Genomic DNA, 19,939 nt, shown 5'->3' with positions numbered 1-19,939 from the left:
TGTTTGAACGCCATATGCAAATTCTGTGTGTGCCTATTTAGGTAAAAGATTTGAGCATCATAATATACTGGCTAAGTTGTCATATGTTACTTAAGCTCATTGAAAGCAGACTCTGGCAGCAAGGAGGCCCTCTTTTGTTGCAGACTCAAACATGTTTATCAAACATCCTCTGTAAATGTCCTGCTCTGGGTCAGGCTGGCCCCTGGCTTTGTAATGGTGAGAGGAAAGAAAAAAAAAAAAAGCCAGCAGCAAAGGGTGTTAAAAACACTGTGTCTCTAAGAACAGCTAAAAAGGTAAGTTATTTCTAACACAGGTTACTATTCTTTATCCTATTTTTATAAAAATTCCTGAGATGGGACAGAGAAGTTGGAAACTGATCCACGTAGAGAAGGTCAGTCAGCAACTTCAGCTGTCTGGCCCAGCATCCCCAGTCAGTTTCAATTGCTGTAAGCCCATGCTCCGATGCTCTGCTTCTGTCTGCTCTTTGAATCAGGCTATTCCATTCACATTTTCTGGATGCTATGTGTGTATCTTACTGTTTGCTGCTTCTAGCTATCTGCTACTTGTTATTTGCATTTTTCGGTTTTGCTTGCTACATACATATTAGAACAAGCACTCTCATGTCTGGTATCTGCAGATGGCCCTGGGAAAAAAATCCCTTAAGAACAGCGAGAGACAAAGGTTCTGGAAAGCTGAATGCTACACTGGTAGATGAATGGAATTTTTAAGATGCAAACAAGAGGGTAGTTTATTATTCTGTCACTTGTTTGTAGTGTTGTTTCATAATAATTCTGATCATTAGTCTTATAACCCAAGCTTGGTGTGATTTAAAAAAAAACAACTTACACCTTTTTGAGTGTACTGGTATTCAAAATGTTTTAAAACAGTTGCTAACATTTTGGCATTGTATTCTAATTACATGATTAACTATGAATTTGTTCCAGGTGTGGAAAGGAGTTTACTTGAGCTAAGTATTCATTGTCTTCCCTTGAGGCTGTTTTAGTAGGAAAGGGAAAAAAAAAAAGTTGGCAAGAATGTAGGCTCCTTGTCTTATGCAAGCTGGCTTATAGCCCACCTCCTGTGGGTAGAGCAGAAAATGGAAGGGAGAAAGATGGTGGTGTTAAGTGCCTGCCCACGACTCCAAATGGAACAAAGAAGGATGTCTTCCTGTTTAGAAGCCAGGAAAAGGCTATCCGGTGTTCCTATGCGCCAAGTCATGCCCTTCCTACTTTCAGCTCTGTAATGCGTGTTCATCTTCATCTCTTTTCAAGAGTTACCGTCTCTCCTGGTCATCTGGGAGTTGGGTAGAGCCATGCACCTTGGAAAGTGCAGAGGTGGAGCTCAGCATCTCCCTACCTTTTGGGATTTTATTGTTGGCTTTTCGTCAGGATTCGCATGTTTCCTCTTCAGTGTTGGGAGGCCCAGTGACAGATGTTGGATCATGAGGGTGAGACCCATGTAAAGAGATAACTTCTTTTACCTTATAAGTCCATTTTCTTGCCAGGCTGGAATAGTTAATTACTGCCCAGGCATGTTTGCCTCATCTCTTTTTCCTTTGTACACACCACTTTGCCTCTTTGCTCTACTGTGATCTGAAGCGGGCTTCATCACATGGCCTTGTGCTTTCAGCCTCTAGTACTGTGAACCCAAATCAACCCCCTTTCTTTATAAATTATCTAGTTTCAAGTGCTCTAACAAAACAAAACAATTGAAAACCAGAGGCTACTGTAAGATGACTCTTTGTCAGGACGTGGGAGACGAGCAGATTATACTGTGAGGTATATACATGTGAGGTATATACATATGAGGTATATACATGTGAGGTATATACATGTGAGGTATATACATGGCCCTGTAGGATTGAGGATGTACTCAATTTTATTTCAGTGATTAGATCCCTCAGCTCCTCTTCCCAGAAAATGGAAGGGAGAAAAATCATGCATACTGTATATTATTCTGCAATCCCTAGGGACCACAGCCTGAGTAAAAACAGAACAAAACAAAACAAAAACAGTCTTTGTTTTTTACTACTGTTCTTGGCCTTAAATTGAATTCTGTTGTTTTATTTTTGTATTCCACTAAATACCTAAATGGCTGCCATACATTTTCTTTTCATTTGGAAAAGCACCGTTGGGAACAGGAAGGTTTTGAGGAATCAGTAAGAAACATTACTTTCTTGTCTGAAGTCTCTGACCCCATATTTTCCATTGAAAAAAGAAGAGAGGAAGAATATTCTTATGAACACAGATACCAAGTCAAGGTGCATAGTACAGTAAGAATGATGGAAATGTAGCAACAAGATGGCTTTGTGCAAAGTGTGTGGAAAGCCAAGTAGCAGGAGTTTGAACAGCAGGAAGCTCTTGAGTGAGGGCCTTTGCTTTTCCTATGGAGAATAGACAGGAAACGGTTTGGAACTTTCGGCTAATCCCTCTAGCTGCACAGAGATTTGTCTCAGACACTACCAGTGATGCCCAACAACATTGAAAGATGAAAGACATGGCCTCTGCAGCTCCCAAAGGAAGAGCAAAGACCACTAGCCCACAATAACCAGCTCTACCAGATAAGAGATAGATTAAGTTGTTTAGCAAATATGATTGCCCAAATTAAGGCATTTTTAATATAAATAGGTTAGGTTGAAAATGTTATAATAGAGAAAGTATGATGAAATCTAATCAAACAAAGATCTAAAGTATAACTTGGAGAAAAAAAAATCAAACACCAAAATTATAAACCTGAGACAAAGGGTTTATAATCAATAAATAAGATTGAACATAAGAGAGCAATTTACATTTATAATATTCTCATGTCTTCCAAGCAAATGTATCCAGAAAACTGTAATCTTGGAGTTGGAGCTCAGAGAAAATCTGGGGATTTAAAAGTCATTGGTGTAGTTAGAGCAGGTCAGTGTTTCAGAGATGGATATGTTGCTTACAGACAGAGAACACAACATGACAGAAGAGACAACTCAGGACTTCATCATCAAGTTGAAGTCGTTCTAGGAAAGAGACTGAGAAAGTTCTCTGAGGCAGAAGACCACATTTCAGAAGCTAAGAGGGATATGCAAGAAAGAGAAATTACTTAGGATAAACAAGCAGCAAAGGAGACAGGATTGTCCATAAGGAGATCATCTGTGTGGTCCTTCACCTCCATCCCCCAGACAGGGATTCTCCATGTAGGCCCGGATGTCCTGGAACTCTTTCTATAGAGCAGGCTAGCTGGCCTCTAACTCACAGAGATGCACCAGTCTCTGCCTCCTGAGTGCTGGCATTAAAGGCATGTGCTGCCATCACCATCCAGTCTGTATGATGAGTGGGACTGGGACCCTGGTGGCTGGGCTGGGCTGGGAGGCAAGAAAACAAAGGGAACAAAGAAACTCTTCCTGGGGAAATGGTAGTTATGAAGGAAAGAAGGAAGACATCATTGGAAGGAAGGATTGTCTCTTTTGCAGGGTTCATCAGTGTTCTGAGTTTTATATCACCGAATCCACTCCTAAGACAAGTACAAGAGGTAACAATGGCAAGTTAATACATTTAGCTAGCAAGACACTGGGGCTTAGAAAGGCTAAAATATTTGTTCAAGGTCATTTATAGCAAATTAAGCAGAAGAACCAAGTAGAGAATGGAAGGGCTGCTCGTAAGTCAATGGTCTTTCCATGGTGCCAAATTGAACATTGCTGGTAGTTACTCTTCTAGGATCCTGGAGAGCATGGCGGCCCACACTGAGGGAATTTGATTTGTCTGAGGGACATTGGGGAGAAGGTGGGAGGCTTTGCACAGGGAGTGCTATGTTTAAGTCAATCCCGGATGGAAACAAATCTGGTGGCAAGCTGTAGGATGTGTTAAAAAAGATATCACAGAAGGATAAGACAATCAGGACATGGCTTCAAGTTGGGACTTAGTTTTAAATAAATATATATATATATCTAATCACATGATTAAGTTACCTCTTCAGTTGCTTTTGACTTTTGTTCCATAGAAGGTCTCGGTCAGCTTGCTAGTATTATTTTTAATAGGCTTTGTATATGCTAATGTTTTTTTTTTTTAAAAAGAATTCTTAAGCCAAACACATTTGAAAAACTTTATCTTCTGGGAACAGGATCTTAAAATTATTAATTTGGCTGGGTGTGTACAACTGAGTGAGGGGACCAGAGGTCAACCTGGGATGTCATTCCTCAGGGCTAGTCACCTTCTTTTTTTTGGGACAGGTCCTCTCACTGTTCTGGGATTTGGTAATTGGGCTAGGTTGGCTGGCAAGTGAGGCCTAGGAATCCCCCAGTTTCAATCTATTCAGTGGTGGAACACAGGTGTCTACTACCATATGTGGGCAATCCAGCAGAAGTCACAAGTCACTGTATTTGTGAGACAAACATTTTACAGACTGTCCCCAGACTTGTTTGCTCTATTTTTTTATGGATTCTTTGTAAGTAGTATATTTTCTTATTTATGGTAATTATATGAAGGTTACTGTTAAATACATTTCAGTGAGTATGTCAAATTAAAGAATATTGTCAGATCTTAGATACAGGTCAGGTAACACCTATATCAAAGAATATTTATGATTATACATAATAATGGCTAGAATTTTGGAAATTTTGTATGCATCTGCCATAGTAGAAGGAAAGGTTTCAATGAAGATGAGATGATGCTGACCACACAAGAAAAAAAAAAAAGATATTTTCTGCATTGTTTCCCAAATGCCTTGGGCTGCAATAATGGAAAATATTAAAAGTTGTAAGCATCACCATGAATTTATTATTTCATAAATCAAGAAACCCTGAGATAGGGTGGTTCCAGGATTCATGGTCGGTGATTCACTGACATTACCAACCACTCAGCTTCCGACCACTTTCCAGATGTAGCATAGTGACTAGGCTTTATCTTCATGGCTTCCAGATGCCTGGTGTGAAGAGAGAAACCCCACCATTTTCCACACAGTTTCCAGTGTGACAAGAGGCATCTGAGCTGAAGCCTGAAGAAATGTTTCTTCAGAGGTAGTGGCATGGAAAGAGTTTCCTTCACGACTCATCGGAGACACATATACTGTGTATTCAAACCAGTTAATACAATGGGAAATAACATTAGCCCAGACTAATCTACACAAACTAAGACTTATTCTGTGAGCCAGTGATAGATACTTCCCCTGAAGGATGGAAAATTCTCAGGAGAATGGGGGCTCCGTTGACAAATACGGTCAGTAGATAGTTAGTCGGTCATGTCTTTTACAATTACTATAGAGGGCTGCAGTTTTTTAAGTCTAATGCTTGTGGTTTTTCAACATTCCTCAAGTTCATCTCTGTACACAGGTGAGACGTTCTTTAGGCTCATGGCTTTTCTTACTTAGCTCTTCTCTCCATGTGTTGAATTAAGGCAGCTCGAAATACTTCAAATGCAAAATCTACTTCCAGCTTCGTGACACACATCGGGGGCACAATTCTGAAAGTCTGAGGGGGCAGAGGAAAACAGAGTTCAAATCATCAGAGAATCAAATGTGACTTCCAGGAAATGGGCTAAACCAGGAATCACAAAACGCGTTTTCACCATATTGCTGACATTTCTCTCACTAGGGTGGGCTCTGCCTTCTCCCTACTGGGATCTTTCATCTTCTCCACACAAATCCTTATATCATCTTGCTTTGAATTTTATCTTTTCTTTTTAATAAATTTATTTATTCATTCATCCACTTTACAAGCCAATACAGCCCTTCCTTTCTTCTGAGTACCCCCTCATATACGTTCTTCCCCCACTCCCCTTAGAAGGGGAGCCCCCATCTGGGTGTCAACCTCCACCCTACCCCAACCCCACCCCACCCACATCCGCACCAACACGCACACCCCGCACATCAAGTTGCTGCAGGACTAGGCATACCCTCTCCCACTGAAACCAGACAAGGCTGTCCATTTAGGGGTGCTGGCTCCACAGGCAGGCAGGTAGGTAGACAGTCCCTGCACCAGTTGTTTGGGGGACCCACATGAAGACCAAGCTGCTCATCTTCTACCTATGTGAAGAGGACCTATGACCAGCCTGTGCTCCTTGCTCTTTGGTTGGTAGTTCAGTCTCTGGGACTCCCCAATGGTCCAGGTTAGTTGACTCTGTTGGTTTCCCTTTGGATCTGTCAATCTTTCTCCTAAGTCTTCCTTAAGCCTCCCTGAGCTCCTTCTACTGTCTGTGGATGAGCCTCTGCATCATTTTTGCCACCTGTTTACCTGCTTGTCTTTCTACCGCAGTCCCTAGATCTTACTTCACCACCTCCCTCACACTCAGGTTCTGCCATCATAAAACATCAACTTTCCTAATGACCACCTTCATCCCCACTATTCTGTTTAGGGTCAATGCCTGAGAAAGCCAACTGCTGTTTCCCATTGCTCCCACTATTTTTTAAAGGATTTTAGGCCCCTCATTCCTTTGTTATCTTCTGATCCATCACTCTATTTCCACCTCTCCCCTCTGTTGCCTCAAAGCTTGGTGAACAAAGCTAACTGAACTGCCCTCTCTTACCCATCAAGTTGCACACATTTCTAGCCTCATGTTACCTCACTTGTGTGACCAAGTCTCTGTGCTGATTAAAGTAAATGAACTGCCTTGTTCCTTTGTGCAGGGGGCTGAGGCATATATGAAAACCCGCACAGGAGACCCGAGTGGCACTTCCAAATATTCACAGCCTTCAAGTTCTGCAGGTTCCTGAGAATATTCTCTTCTTCTATCATCATCTCTTAGCTTCCTTCTAAATATTGAGTTTTCTTCTTAGTTTTTTTTTAAACCAACTTCTATGCTTCCCATTCTATTTCATAAGCAACCATGGTTCCTATTTCCTTGAAGAAAATTGAACCTTCCCACCACGGTCTTTCTTTAAACTAGTTTGTTCCCACATACATTCTTTCATCTTCCCCAAAGGCTCAGAGAATGATGTCTTTACTCTTCAGTTCTAAAGGGTTTCACCTCTGCTCTTGACCCTCCCTGACTCATCCCTTTCATTCCAGGAAACATCCCCATGGTCTCTCAAATCTTTGACCTTCCTTCAACTTTCGTCAGCCAGTATCAGTAAGATGTTTGAGTCTTATGTAATCCTGATTCAGATACACCAAGCAAAACCCGAGTTGACTCTCAGTGTCTTACAGGTGTACAACATATGCTTTCTTTCTGCTCTTACTCAGTCTTAATTATAAGACTCGCTGATACTTACTGGCTTTGGGTCTTCACTCCATCATTCTCTATTCATATCCCGACCATCTACGGCATGGTTTCTGTTGTATTAACATGCTGCTACCACTATACTAAAGTTATCTGCAAGGCATGAGATCCACTGGGAATTTCCCAGGTCACAGTCTTCCCAATTATCTCTGTTATACTTCACATTTGGGCATCCCCTTTCTCAATCATCTTGTCTTCTACTTCTGTAATCCCATACTCCTCTGAATTCTTGGTACACCATCGACCCCCTTCATGTCTTCGCCTTCCCCACTTCCCTTAAGTTCTTTAAGCTTCTGCCCTCACCTCACTGAACATTTCACTGGGACAGTAGACTTCCCCAGTTTTTTCTCCTTTTATCATTTGCATGCTGATGACCCCAAACTATCATCTTTATCCGAATCTTTCCAACATAACCACGTACTCAAATGCCAAACCTGGTGCCTCAAAATGCCTTAAATGGAGCATGTTCAAAGATGAATGTATTCATGCCCACATTAAGCCAAGTCAGACATGAGGGTTTCATCCTTGACTCCTGTTCATTGTTTAGACCCAAATCTTATGCATTTCACTTCCAAATTATCACCAGAATGGACCTTCTATCTCTACAACCACTGCTGAAGTACAGACAGCATCCAGTCCCTGCTAGACTCCCTAACTCCAGTCTTATCACGAGGAACAGACTCAGCAATGCACTCACTAGTTATATGACCTGGGCAATGTATTTAATGTCTAGGTACCTTTTTTATTTATCTATAAAGTTAGGATGATAGTTTTTTTGGCATGTTGAAGGCTTGCAACATATCAAGAAGAGCAACTGACAAGGTAATAGGACATCTAGCTTCCTTACCCATCACCTCAAGCTGATGCTCTAGCCACACTAATGTGTGACAGCTCTGTGTACTCTACTGAGCTTTTCTTCAAGCTTGGGCTATTTGTATAGTGAATTAAGGTTGTGCTAGCCAGAATGACTGACCTGGGCATCTGTTCTCTTCCCTTCCACAGCATCACATTTTATATATGCAGAAGAGATTAACATGTTGTATTGTAGTTTTGTGTTTTGTTTCTTTCTCCCATGAGCTCAATGAAGAATGGGATCCAAACAAGTTATCATTATAGCATTGGTTGCTGGCATACCATAGCTGGCTGCTTCATATGAATTTGAAGGAAAATCTAAACAAGTAGACAATTATTTCAGATCTTTATAACTGATGATTTTAATAATTAAACCTCACTATTTGATATGAACAGAAACCCTTTCTAGTGTTTCCTTAGGGATCTTGTTTGATTGGCTTCAGTTTCCTCTGACAAGCATAAGACAGGAAGTAGCCCAGCTATACCACTCCTGGTCCTGGTCATAGACCCAGAAGATGGTCCAACATGTAATAAGGACACATGTTCCACTATGTACATAGCAGCCTTATTTATAATAGCTAGGAGCTGGAAAGAACCCAGATGTCCTTCAACAGAGGAATGGATACAGAAAATGTGATACATTTACACAGTGGAGTGCTACTCAGCTGTTAAAAACAATGAATTCATGAAGTTCTTAGGCAAATGGATAGAACTAGAAAATATTATACTGAGTGGGGTAACCCAATCGCAAAAGAAAACACATGGTATGCACTCACCGATAAGTGGATTCTAGCCCAAAGCTCCAAATAACCAGGCCATAACTCACAGACCACATGAAGCTCAAGAAGAAGGAAGACCAAAGTGGATATTTTGGTCCTTCTTAGAAGAAGAACAAAATACTCACAGGAACAAATATGGAGATAAAGCAGAGACTGAAGGAAAGGCTGCTCAGAGACTGTCCCACCTGGGGATTCAACCCATATACAGTTACCAAACCCAGACACTATTGTGGATACCAAGAAGTATATGCTGAAAGGAGCCTGATATGACTGTCTCCTGAGAGGCCCTGCCAGAGCCTTACAAATACAGAGGCAGATGTTAGCAGCCAAACATTGGACTGAGCGTAGGGTCCCTAATAGAGGATTTAGAGAAGGGACTGAAGGACCTGAGGGGTTTGCAACCCCATAGGAAGAACAACAATATTAACCAACCAGACCCCCAAGAGTTCCTAGGGGCTAAGCCATCAACCAAGGAGTACACATGGCTCCAGCTGCATAGGCAGCAGAGGATGGACTTGTCATGCATCAATAGGAGAGGTTCTTGGGCCTATGAAGGCTCAATAGATGCCCCAGGATGGGGAGGTGGGAGTGGGTGGGTGGCATAGTACCCTCCTAGAAGCAGGGGGAGGGAGAATGTGATAGGGGGTTTCTGGGAGGGAGGGAAACCAGGAAAGGTGATAACACTTGAAATTAAAATAAACAAAATATCCAATAAAAAACAAAGTCAGGAAGTGAATCTTTCAGTATCCACTGCGTCAGACAGGAAGGGAGCAGGACCATGGGAAGACAAGGAGTTTTTAAATGAGGTAGAACTATTAAGTCGCATTTTATAAAGGAGCCTGGTGTTCTATTCGACACTGGAGTGACTAAACATAGCAGCAATGCACTACATATTTTAAAAGTCCAGAAGAAATGTGGAATGTGTTTTCATTACAAACCACATGGTAGTACATGAGGAGACAAATCAGCATCATCTCTTGAACATCCTAATGTACACACATCAAAACATCACAGCGCACTCCCTAAATATGTGCAATGACCATGTTTCATAAAAGAAAAGGTTTTGAAGTGGAAAAAATTAAGAGGAAGAAAACAGGGGCTGGTGAGATGGCTCAGTGGGTAAGAGCACCCGACTGCTCTTCCGAAGGTCCAGAGTTCTAATCCCAGCAACCACATGGTGGCTCACAACCATCCGTAACGAGATCTGGCGCCCTCTTCTGGAGTGTCTGAAGACAGCTACAGTGTACTTACATGTAATAAATAAATAAATCTTTAAAAAAAAAAAAGAGGAAGAAAACAGAATATTTTCAGGGAGCAGAAGTCATTTCCATACCTGAGCCCACCCTGGTGAATGACATGAGATTTAGAGGCAGATTGTATTGTGTAGCATCAGCAGCAGCAGCAGCAGCAGCAGAAGCAACAACAGCAGCAGCAATAATAGCATCAGCATCTTATTGTAGCATAGGGTCAGACCAGGCTCCTGATAGAGTGAGCATAACTTCCAGAAAGCGGTAGGGTGAGCTCTGTTTTGGATTATTCCAGGGGAGGGTGAAGGGCACTGAAGGGCTGATCTTGAATTCTGCATCAGGGACTATGTTTGAGGCTGGTCCTTGATCTCGCTTTCTGGGATCATACAGGGCAGCCATGGATCTTAGATTGCTGTATGCTCTAATGACCACGAAAACACCAGGTTCACAAAGTCAGACTTCAGGACTGAGTGAAGAATGACTGTCATTGTTTTCTCAGGGGTTAGAAGTAATTAATACTCAGTATAATACATATGTATGTAATATGTATACGTTATGTGAGTGTCATGGTTCTATTATCACCCATGCTGTGAATTGGTTCCTGTGGCCTTTCTATGCCTCTCTTTTGCCTACAAGACCATGGATAATGGAATCACTTTACCACATCCCCCTCTAGTGGCTACAAGCTATCTTTTGTCTCTTTCTTTTTTCTACATGCGAGCATTATCATAATGCGGAGGAAGCATAACCAGGTGCCCTATCAGGGGACTCTAGCTCACAGGCGGCCATTCTCTTACCTGAGAAAAATTACCACCTCTACCCACTAGGAGCCCCATGTCTTTGCAGTCCTCATGGATTTGATTGACTTCTGTTTTAGGAAGAGGCTGCCGGCTTATCTGTGAATACATTTAAAAAAAGAAAAGAAAAAAGAATGTCTTCTATTTTGTGTTTGAATAGTTAGAAAAATTATTTAACAAGGCAGGAGACCCGAGGAAAACCACAACAAAACTCAAGCAATCAATGTCCCCCTCATGAAACAAAATTGTTAATTGCTGAACCAGAGGGTTTTGAGGGGTCGGGGTGGGGGTGAGCATGGAAAACATTTGCTTTATTCTACGTCATCTAAAAATCCCCAAAGACAAAGTGAAATTACATCCATGCATTCCATGCAAGTCGGGGTAAGTGAACCTTGGCTCTGCTAATGGCTACTGTAGGCAGGGGTGGAGGTGGGCATGAAGGTGGGGGTGGGGCTGATTTTTAATAGCTAGTTAGAGATCTGCTTTGTTTGTGTTGAAATCTGCTCAACTATGCAATGCTCTGCCTAACTCTAGAGTCCATTCCAAAGTCTAGCAAGTGGCTCAGAAGTTGTGTAAGGGCACATGCAGCTAAGCGTTTCCAGGGCTACAGCATGGCCACGGAGCTGGTGTGGAGCCAAACATCTTCCATGTTTGTTGAATTTGCTCTTCCTCCAAGGCTCCGCCCCTTCAGGGTCAGGAACAGCAAGGGCCGGGAGCTAAGAGGCCATGTCAGATTCTAGGGCCTGAGGTTGATCCTTTGCGCAGGGCACAGACATGCTATTCCAATGTTGATGATGTTGGGTTGGAGCTTACATCCTTTCTGTGGATGAAAGCTCCACTCCCAGTTTATGAACACAAATATTTCCCTCTAGTTTATTCATTTCAATTCTGAGTATACTGTAAGCACGCATTCCCTGGGGGCCTTTTACACACAAAAATATGGGCCTACCACAGTCGGACAAATTTGAATATTTGGAAAAGGCTTAGGATGTGTATTTTTTAAATGGTCCCTAGGTAGCTGTTGGGAACCTTGCCAATCTTCTTTAGTGGTCTTAGGTGCTTTTGCTGCCCCTTGTGTCCCCCTTTACCCCTCACAGAGAGCAAACATCTCCACGAGGTCTGGTTTCCGTGATGTAGATGACTTAACCTCAATCCTGCTCAGGAGAGCGCTTCTCAGTACACGTGGCTTGCTTCCCCTCAGGGCTTTCTACCTTTTCTGTGGACCTAAGTAGTGTATTATGTATAGTAACTGACAGATATTCATAGTTTAAATAAGTTGTAAGTGCTAGACCCTGTTAGCTTTCTCCATTACTTGCTACTGGACCCAGGCAGCCACCCAACCAACAGCAGATCATTACCTTGTCTTGAACCATCTCTATCCCCACCATAAGGCCTTTGCCTCGGACGTCCCCAACGATGTCAAATTCATCCCGAAGCTTAGCAAACTTCAGCAGCATGTAGGTGCCAACTTCTTGACTGTTTCTCTGGAGATTTTCTTCTTCGATCACCTGTGGAGAGACAGCCCTTACATAATCTTACAAGGCAAAAGTTGGAGGTTTGACAGAGAAGCCCAGAAAGATAAAATATATACCATGGTCTTCTTTACCGTAATTTCAGTTGATAAACAGGACTTAGAAGATGGTCTGGTGTGGACATACCATGGACAAAATAAAAATCTACTGTAAGGAATGAAACCATCTTGGTAAAGGGGACTTCCCCGAACCTGCTCACCTGTAGAGAGCAAGCAAGACTTTAAGAACTGTCAGGAATATATATTCCATAATGTGGAAGTTCATTTTTCCAGGTTTTGCTGAGTGTTGGTGAACTGTGAAGACAATAGCAAATGAACTGTGGGAGGAGTCCCACAGGCACCTTTCCTGTGGGAGACAGTGACTTCCCTAGGCCACATGTAGGTTTGCACAGTCCAAACACTCCAGTGTAGGGGCTCTGTACCCCTTAGCCAAGCCACAGGTGTATCCACAGCTAGGAAACCTGAGATATTAAAAAGATTTTCACCATCTCCCACTCACAGTGATTGTTGTTTTTTTTTTATCTTAAAGAAAAATGCAAACTTTGTTTTTGTTTTGTTTTGTTTTGTTTGTTTGTTTCTGTGTACATGTGTGGGACATATGCAGAGGGCAGAAGGTAGCTTTGGGAGTCAGTTCTCTCTACACAGTGCAGATACTAGGGGTCCAACTGAGATGCACAGGCTTCACAGCAGATGTCTTTTACCTGGAGAACCATCTCAACCAGCTATAGGAATCTTTGATTTTTCAAGAATCAAAGACACATACAAGTTTCATCTGTACTTAGCTAAGAATAATTGTGTGATGTTTTAAAGACTAGTTGGTTCACCCCAACCCCCCTTCTCATCTGAATTTGTTTGGATGACCTAACACTGAAAATCTGACAGAAAACTTCCAAGGCCATCTTGTAGACCACCTGACTATGAGGCCCTATTTGTTCTTCAGGACTCTCAACCTCTGATTGGCCTCTTGCACATTAAGGGCTCCAGTAGTCTCTGTCCTTTAAAAGAATTGCCAGTCCCTAGGAACAACATAACAGATGTGCCAGAGTCTACCCATTATGTTCCCTTGCATCTATACAATCAAGTGTCAATAAAGAATGCACAAAAAAAAGAAAGAAAGAAAGAAAGAAAGAAAGAAAGAAAGGAAGAAAGAAAGAAAGAAAGAAAGAAAAGTTGGACTCTGGCTGGAGAAGCAGGTTGAGAAACTACATAGGCTTAGAATTTTTTAAAACCTATGGTAATAAGTGCTTTTTAATGCTTTAACCTCCCTTCTAGATCCCAACCCCCCCCCCCAGAGGTAGTGGAAAGGAAGGGTTAATAGTGAAAAGGGGGATGTGGACCTGTCTAGAAATAGTTTTTGGTGTGTTTTTCTCTATATTCATGTGGTCTCCTAACTTGTTCTCTGAGGGGGATTTCTGGTTTTGCTTCATAGTTTTCATGTGTCCTAGTTTTTAAAAGTTTTTTTTTTTTGGGGGGGGGAAGCTGACAATTCTCTTCAGTTAGAGCAGATTGCAAAGTTGGCTGGCTGTACACTTAGAGAGTTTGTGGATAGAGGCAGAAGTGCTTGGAAAAGAAGAAGGGATTTGCTATTGGTTCGCCTTGCTATTCTTTGCTGGTCCTTATTGGGCTTTGCTGACACCAGTCTTCGCTGATGATGCTCTGGCTTTGGTTTGTCTCACCTTCTTTGATTATTGTGACTTCGTAGAGAAAAATACACCCAAAAAACTTATGATGATAGCCCAGCAGGGTCTTGCTGCTTTGATGGACTTGGGCTGATTGGCCTTGATTCTTCTGGATCAAACTGCGATTGCTAAGTTGTAAGTGGTGTTTGCAAGCCAAGATCTAGCCATATCACTCTTAGACATATTCCCAAAGGATGATTCATTCTATCACAGAAACACTTGCTCAACCATGTTCACTGTTGCTCTATTCACAACAGCCAGAAATTGGAAACAGCCTAGATGCTCCTCAAGAGATGAATGGATAAAGAAAATGTGATACATTTACATAACTGAGTATTACTCAGTGGTTAAGATAATGACATCATGAAATTTGCAGGCAAATGAATGGAACTTGAAAATATTACTCTGAGTGAGGTAACCTAGACCCAGAAAGAAATATTGTATGTATTCACTTATCACTGGGTAATAGCTATTAAATCAATGATAACCAAATAACCTATAGAAGCACAGAAGGTAGGTATATAGTAAGGGACCTAGGAGAGAAGGAACAGAGAGATCTTCCTAGGAAAGGGAGATAGGTTAGATAGCTATAGATGAGGGGGTGGTGGACTGGATTGGCAAGGACAGGGAAGAGGAGGATGAGGGAGGGAATGCAGGAGAGACAGCTGAAATTAAGGGCCATTTGAGGGGTAATATGGAACCTAACACATTAGAAAGATTCTTAAAATATATACAAATTTTAGTCAATCTTCATGAAATTGCCAAAATAATGGGGAGATAGTCCCAAATGGTCATTTTTTGTCACCAAATGGTGCTTCCAGTACCAGGATTAGCTTGCATGTAATTGAGTTGTTGACAATTCTCAAATTGTATAACACACACACACACACACACACACACACACACACACACACACACAGACNCCCCCCCCCCAGCATAGCTAAAACAATCTTGAAATCTTGAATAATAAAAGAACCACTGGAGGTATCACCATCCCTGATTTCACATAGTAATACAGAACTATAGTAATAAAAACCATGTGGTAGTTTACATATAGTAATAAAAACAAATAACAACCCAGGCTGATGCCAAGACAATAGTTGCTCTCCACAAACTGAGAGCAAGATCCCATTGCTGAAGACAACACCCACACAACACACTAAACATGGAGAAGTTGAACTGATGCCTACCTGAACCCTCACCCCTACATTCTGGAGTATTCGGTACAGAAAGATACTCTCTATGCTACCAATGGAGTAATGTAAACACCAAGTCACAAGCCCTTTGATCTCCAGTTGGTGTCCTGCCTGCTAGATATGCTTAGTGCAATGGTGGTACAACACTCGTGGGAGTAACCAACCAATACTGATTTAACTAAGGTCCACTCTGAGAAATGAAACTCATACTGACTTTGCTTTGGTTATGAGGAGCCTGAGACTAGATAGCCTAGGGAATGAATATATATGTATATATGTATGTATATCTATGTCAATCTATCTATCTATCTATCTATCTATCTATCTATCTATCTATCTATCTATCTATCTATCTATCTATTTATTACATATAGTCAGACATTATGCAGAAAGGCAGAAAGTGAGTTACCTAAACAAGATGTCTCTTTCAAAGTCTTCTTCTTAGGGCTCTGAGAACCCTGCAGAAATGAAGTTGATCTCTCCTCTCTCTCTCTCTCTCTATTTTTTTTTCTATAAATGCAAACAAATGGGTCTCTGTCTATATCTATATTTTGTGCCTTTTCATAGGCTCTTTTTATTCTGTTTTTTCTTATTTCAATGTGTTAACATTTGTTTTATCTCATTGCATTTTATTTTACTATTATCCCTCAGAAGCCTTTTTGTTTTCTTGTGAAAGAGAAAAGGGAGGAGTAGAAGGAGGAAAAACATGATTAGAATGTTATTATCTGAGGGAAAAAAATCTATTATCAATAAAAGGGGAAAAAAACCTGATGGTATCAACAACAACAAAAAATAAAGTCACATTTCTTCCCACTCATTCATGTTTCCTGAGTTAATTATACTTTAAAATAAGCATTTAATCAGCAATAGTGGCTTCAATTTCCCTATTTATATCTAAAATACTTTTCCATTTCTTACTAGGTGAGTCATATTCATATTCATAGTTTAAAATAAGAAGCACAAAGGTGTAAACAGTAGAAGGATTTGCACTGACCCCTGACCCCAGCTTATAAACCGAACCTTAAAAAACTCTTTAGATGTTCTTTTAGAAGCATGTTGTACTTATTTAAGCAAAAGGCATTATACATTTTGGCCAGAACATCTTACAAAAAAACCAAACCAAACCAAACCAAACCAAAAAACAAAAATAAAGAAAACCCAACAACCTATTTTTCAACATAACAATGGATTACTAAAGATAAGGATGTATCGCACTTTATTACTAAGCCGATTCATCACAATGATAGTAATTGGTTCTCCCCTGGGGACTGTGAAGAATAGCTCTTAATCCTCATCATTGAAGCCCCTTTTTCTGTTGTAAATGGCAATCAATGCCCATAATTGGTCCACACATTGAGAATAAGGAACTGTGGAGTGCTCAGCTCTAAATGTGACATCTGTATCACATCTGTTCCCTTGAAGATTCAAGGGATCGTTGTGCAACAGGGGATGAAATGGCTGTAAGACCAGAAGGAGCATATGTTTGCTAGGTAGCAGTAGTTACTGGCCACGACAGTGCCATTGCACACTCGGACTCACACTGGCTGAGACTGTATGCACAAGACCTGCACATGACAAAGCTGGTGAAAATCCCAGAATGGATGGGGGAGAAGCCCAACAAGTCCCACTCCTATTTGAGGAGCTATTAGCAACTGCAGGCTGCTTGGGGAGGGGGAGGCAGTTTTCTTCAGAAAAGTGAGCCCCGAGAGACTACCCATGATCCAGTGTGTGGCCCTACAACCATGTCCATATAGATAACATGAAATAGACTTAGTGAGTCAGAAAAGTAGCCCATGGAGTGGGGAAGAAAAAGTTGTGGGAGGTTGTAGGGAAGTAACTAAAATGGAGAAAAAAGGGGGTGGATTTGATCAAAACATATTATATGCATGTTTGAAATTCTCAAACAATAAAATTTGCTATAAGCTTGTCTAATATTAAGCTAAAGGGATATGATAGGGCTGAACAGTTCTCGCAGAGTAGCCGAATTTCCCAAATATGACCTGCTAAAACCTTGTTTATGTATAGTTCTTTCATTTATGGCTACAGAAGAAAGAAAAACAACCATGGCATGTGAGAGATTTAAAATGGTGAACAGATAGATACATCAAACACTACCCAGAAAACAAGAAAAAAAAATCAGTGTTATCACCTGCATAGGGTGATTCTCACATTTCCCATGCATGTGAGGTTGATTATATTGTATCTCTCATTCAGAACTTCAAGCACCCAAAGTAATCTTTAAAAGACAAGAGAATATTAACTGGAGACAATATTTAAATTGGTGAATTACCAATTCTATTTGTACTTTACCCCTGCAATGTGCTAGAGTTCTGATAAAGTGTGTGGCTTAGACGTAGTTGGGACAGTCAGTGAAGTTCATCTGAGAAATAGGACCGACCTCAAGCACAGCAGATCCAATGGCGCAGGCCAGGGGATTTCCTCCAAATGTGCTGAAGTGATGCAAACGTTTAGCCAAAGACTTCGCAATTTCTAAGGTTGGAAAATAAAGGCAGTTAAGGTGACAGGTTCTTACTCCATGTGTCTCATCATAACATTGGGGCTACATGCACTTTTGTCTATAATGACATCCATTATTGTTCTCCTTCACTCATCTAACAGTGATGGACTGAATTGTGTCCCTTTAAAATCTGTATGTTTAAATACTAGGGCCAAGAATGACTATGTTTGGAGACTGAATCTTTAAGCAGATCATTAAAATGAAATGGACTACAAAACCAGGGCTCATATCCCACAGGACAATGTCTGTCTCAATGAGAGACTGTAGAGTGCTCTCCATCTCTCTCCAGTAAGCACACACAGGGAAGGTCATTTGGAGAAGTGATGAGAAGATGGGCAGCTGCAAGGGCAGAAGAGAATCCCAGGCAGAACGCAGCCGCGCTGGCACTCTGAACTTGACAGTCTCCTCATCAGTAGGAAGAGAAATATCTGTTGTTTATACAATTGCTTCATGAGATAGTGCTTTGTCAGTCTGAGCTGCCTACTACAGCGGAGAAGGAAGACAGCTTCCTTACTTAATGAGAAGGTAATAATACAATCTTCAAGTTTTTGCTTTTAAATAAATATAATAATTATACAGTGTAATGGATTCCATTATTGCATTTCCATATAGAGCAATGTTTTTATACCTTTGCATATTCAATGAAAACATAACACAAAGATTTTAATTATTTAATGGCTCAGAAAAGTGCAGATTATTGGGGGAACATATAAATAAAATAATTTTCAATAATCAATGGTTTACAAGAAATAATACCCATCAAAGGCTCACTACAATAGAAAATTAAATTTTAACCTTTATTTCATAGAGCAATTGTTCTCAACCTTCCCAGTGCTGTGACCCTTTAATACGGTTCTTCATTTGTGGTGACCACCAACCATAGAAATATTTCTTCACTACTTCATAACTGTAATTTTGCTACTGTTATAAATTATAATGTAAATATTTGATATGCACAATATCTGATATGCATTTCTCAATGGGATCAAAAACATAGGTTGAAAATTGCTCACATAGAGTGTTTTGGATAAATGAGATTTTTATCGTAGTTAATTGTTTGGGTGATGGGACACTACCATAGAAATCTGGACCTTGAATGTATAGTTAATACCATGGGAAGACAAATGACCATGGAAGAGTCTTTTTCAAGAGAAGATTCTTTTGGAAGTTTCAAGGTTTTGTTTTGTAACACACTTTCCTAACTCTCTTCTGTATGGTAGAACTCTGACTTTAATTACAGTGGTAGAAGAGGTTGTCTTCTCTCTAGCAAGATAGGAATGGCTGCATCTCTTCCTTCTGCTGCATGGCCTGGCAGGCAACATCTTTTTCATTCACTTAGACAGTATATCATGTGGTCTCCACCACTGCCTCTAGCCTCCGCACACTGAAACTCATGCTTTTTACCATTGCATGGTGCGAAGGGCTCAGGAGTGTGAGCATGCTGGACATTCTACCTGGAGTGGTCACAACTGCAGCCATGGGGAAGCCATTTCCAATCCCTTTAGCCATGGTGACAATGTCAGGCAGTACATCATGTGTCTGGAAACCCCAGAAGTGAGAGCCCAGCCTGCCAAAGCCTGTCTGCACCTGGAAGTGGATTGAAAACAAACAGAAACAAACAATCTCCAAAAACAAAACCAAGAAGCATCGGAAACCTTCCAGTCTCTGCTCTATTCTCTTTCTTTTTCTTCCTTTTTGTCTCTCCTTGCTCCTGTGTCTTTGCACTCTTAGAGACAACACCCTAGATTTGTGTCTGAGGTTGGAGATACCAAAAGCCATTCGCCAGCTTTGTGGGTCTCTGGAAATATTCTTTTTGTCTTTTGAATCTCGGTTAACTAACCTATCACAGAGAAATGATCCTACTAACATAGCACTGCACCGGGGTGCTTGCCAGGTATGTAGATAACAGATGCAAGAGGCATCAGAATGATGAACCCTCCTTATTAAGTCTCTCCTTTACATAGGACAGCCAGAGAGAAAAGCAGAAAAACTGGCTCAGGCCTACTGTGGAGGAAGCAAGAATAACTCTGTCCAGTAGGGTTGAATGCTTACCACCCAGTGAGAGAACAGTCTCTTCCTATCTTCATGCATTCTGAGGACTTAGCTGAGCCGGCAAGTTCAGAGTATAAATGTTTTAATCTAGAGTTGGCCAT

The 19,939-nt window shown here is 41.1% G+C and overlaps 1 protein-coding gene across 2 annotated transcripts in view; it reads right to left on the bottom strand.

The window, feature by feature from the left end:
• Positions 1-4,724: 4,724 nt before the first annotated feature.
• The window catches only part of Agxt2 (alanine--glyoxylate aminotransferase 2), a 47,340-nt gene continuing 32,125 nt past the window's right edge, over positions 4,725-19,939 (bottom strand). For both annotated transcript variants that reach the window (XM_021183604.2, XM_021183603.2), the window contains exons 10-14: positions 19,241-19,373; positions 17,667-17,758; positions 12,221-12,370; positions 10,863-10,961; positions 4,725-5,440 (exon numbers count right to left, since the gene is read on the bottom strand). In XM_021183604.2, the coding sequence (XP_021039263.1) occupies positions 5,333-5,440; positions 10,863-10,961; positions 12,221-12,370; positions 17,667-17,758; positions 19,241-19,373 (582 nt within the window). In that variant the 3' untranslated portion in view covers positions 4,725-5,332. The remainder of the gene's footprint in view (positions 5,441-10,862; positions 10,962-12,220; positions 12,371-17,666; positions 17,759-19,240; positions 19,374-19,939) is intronic.

This window comes from Mus caroli, chromosome 15, assembly GCF_900094665.2.
Source record: "Mus caroli chromosome 15, CAROLI_EIJ_v1.1, whole genome shotgun sequence".
In the NCBI taxonomy this organism is placed as follows: Eukaryota; Metazoa; Chordata; class Mammalia; order Rodentia; family Muridae; genus Mus; species Mus caroli.
This window is presented reverse-complemented; position numbering and strand designations above follow the sequence as displayed.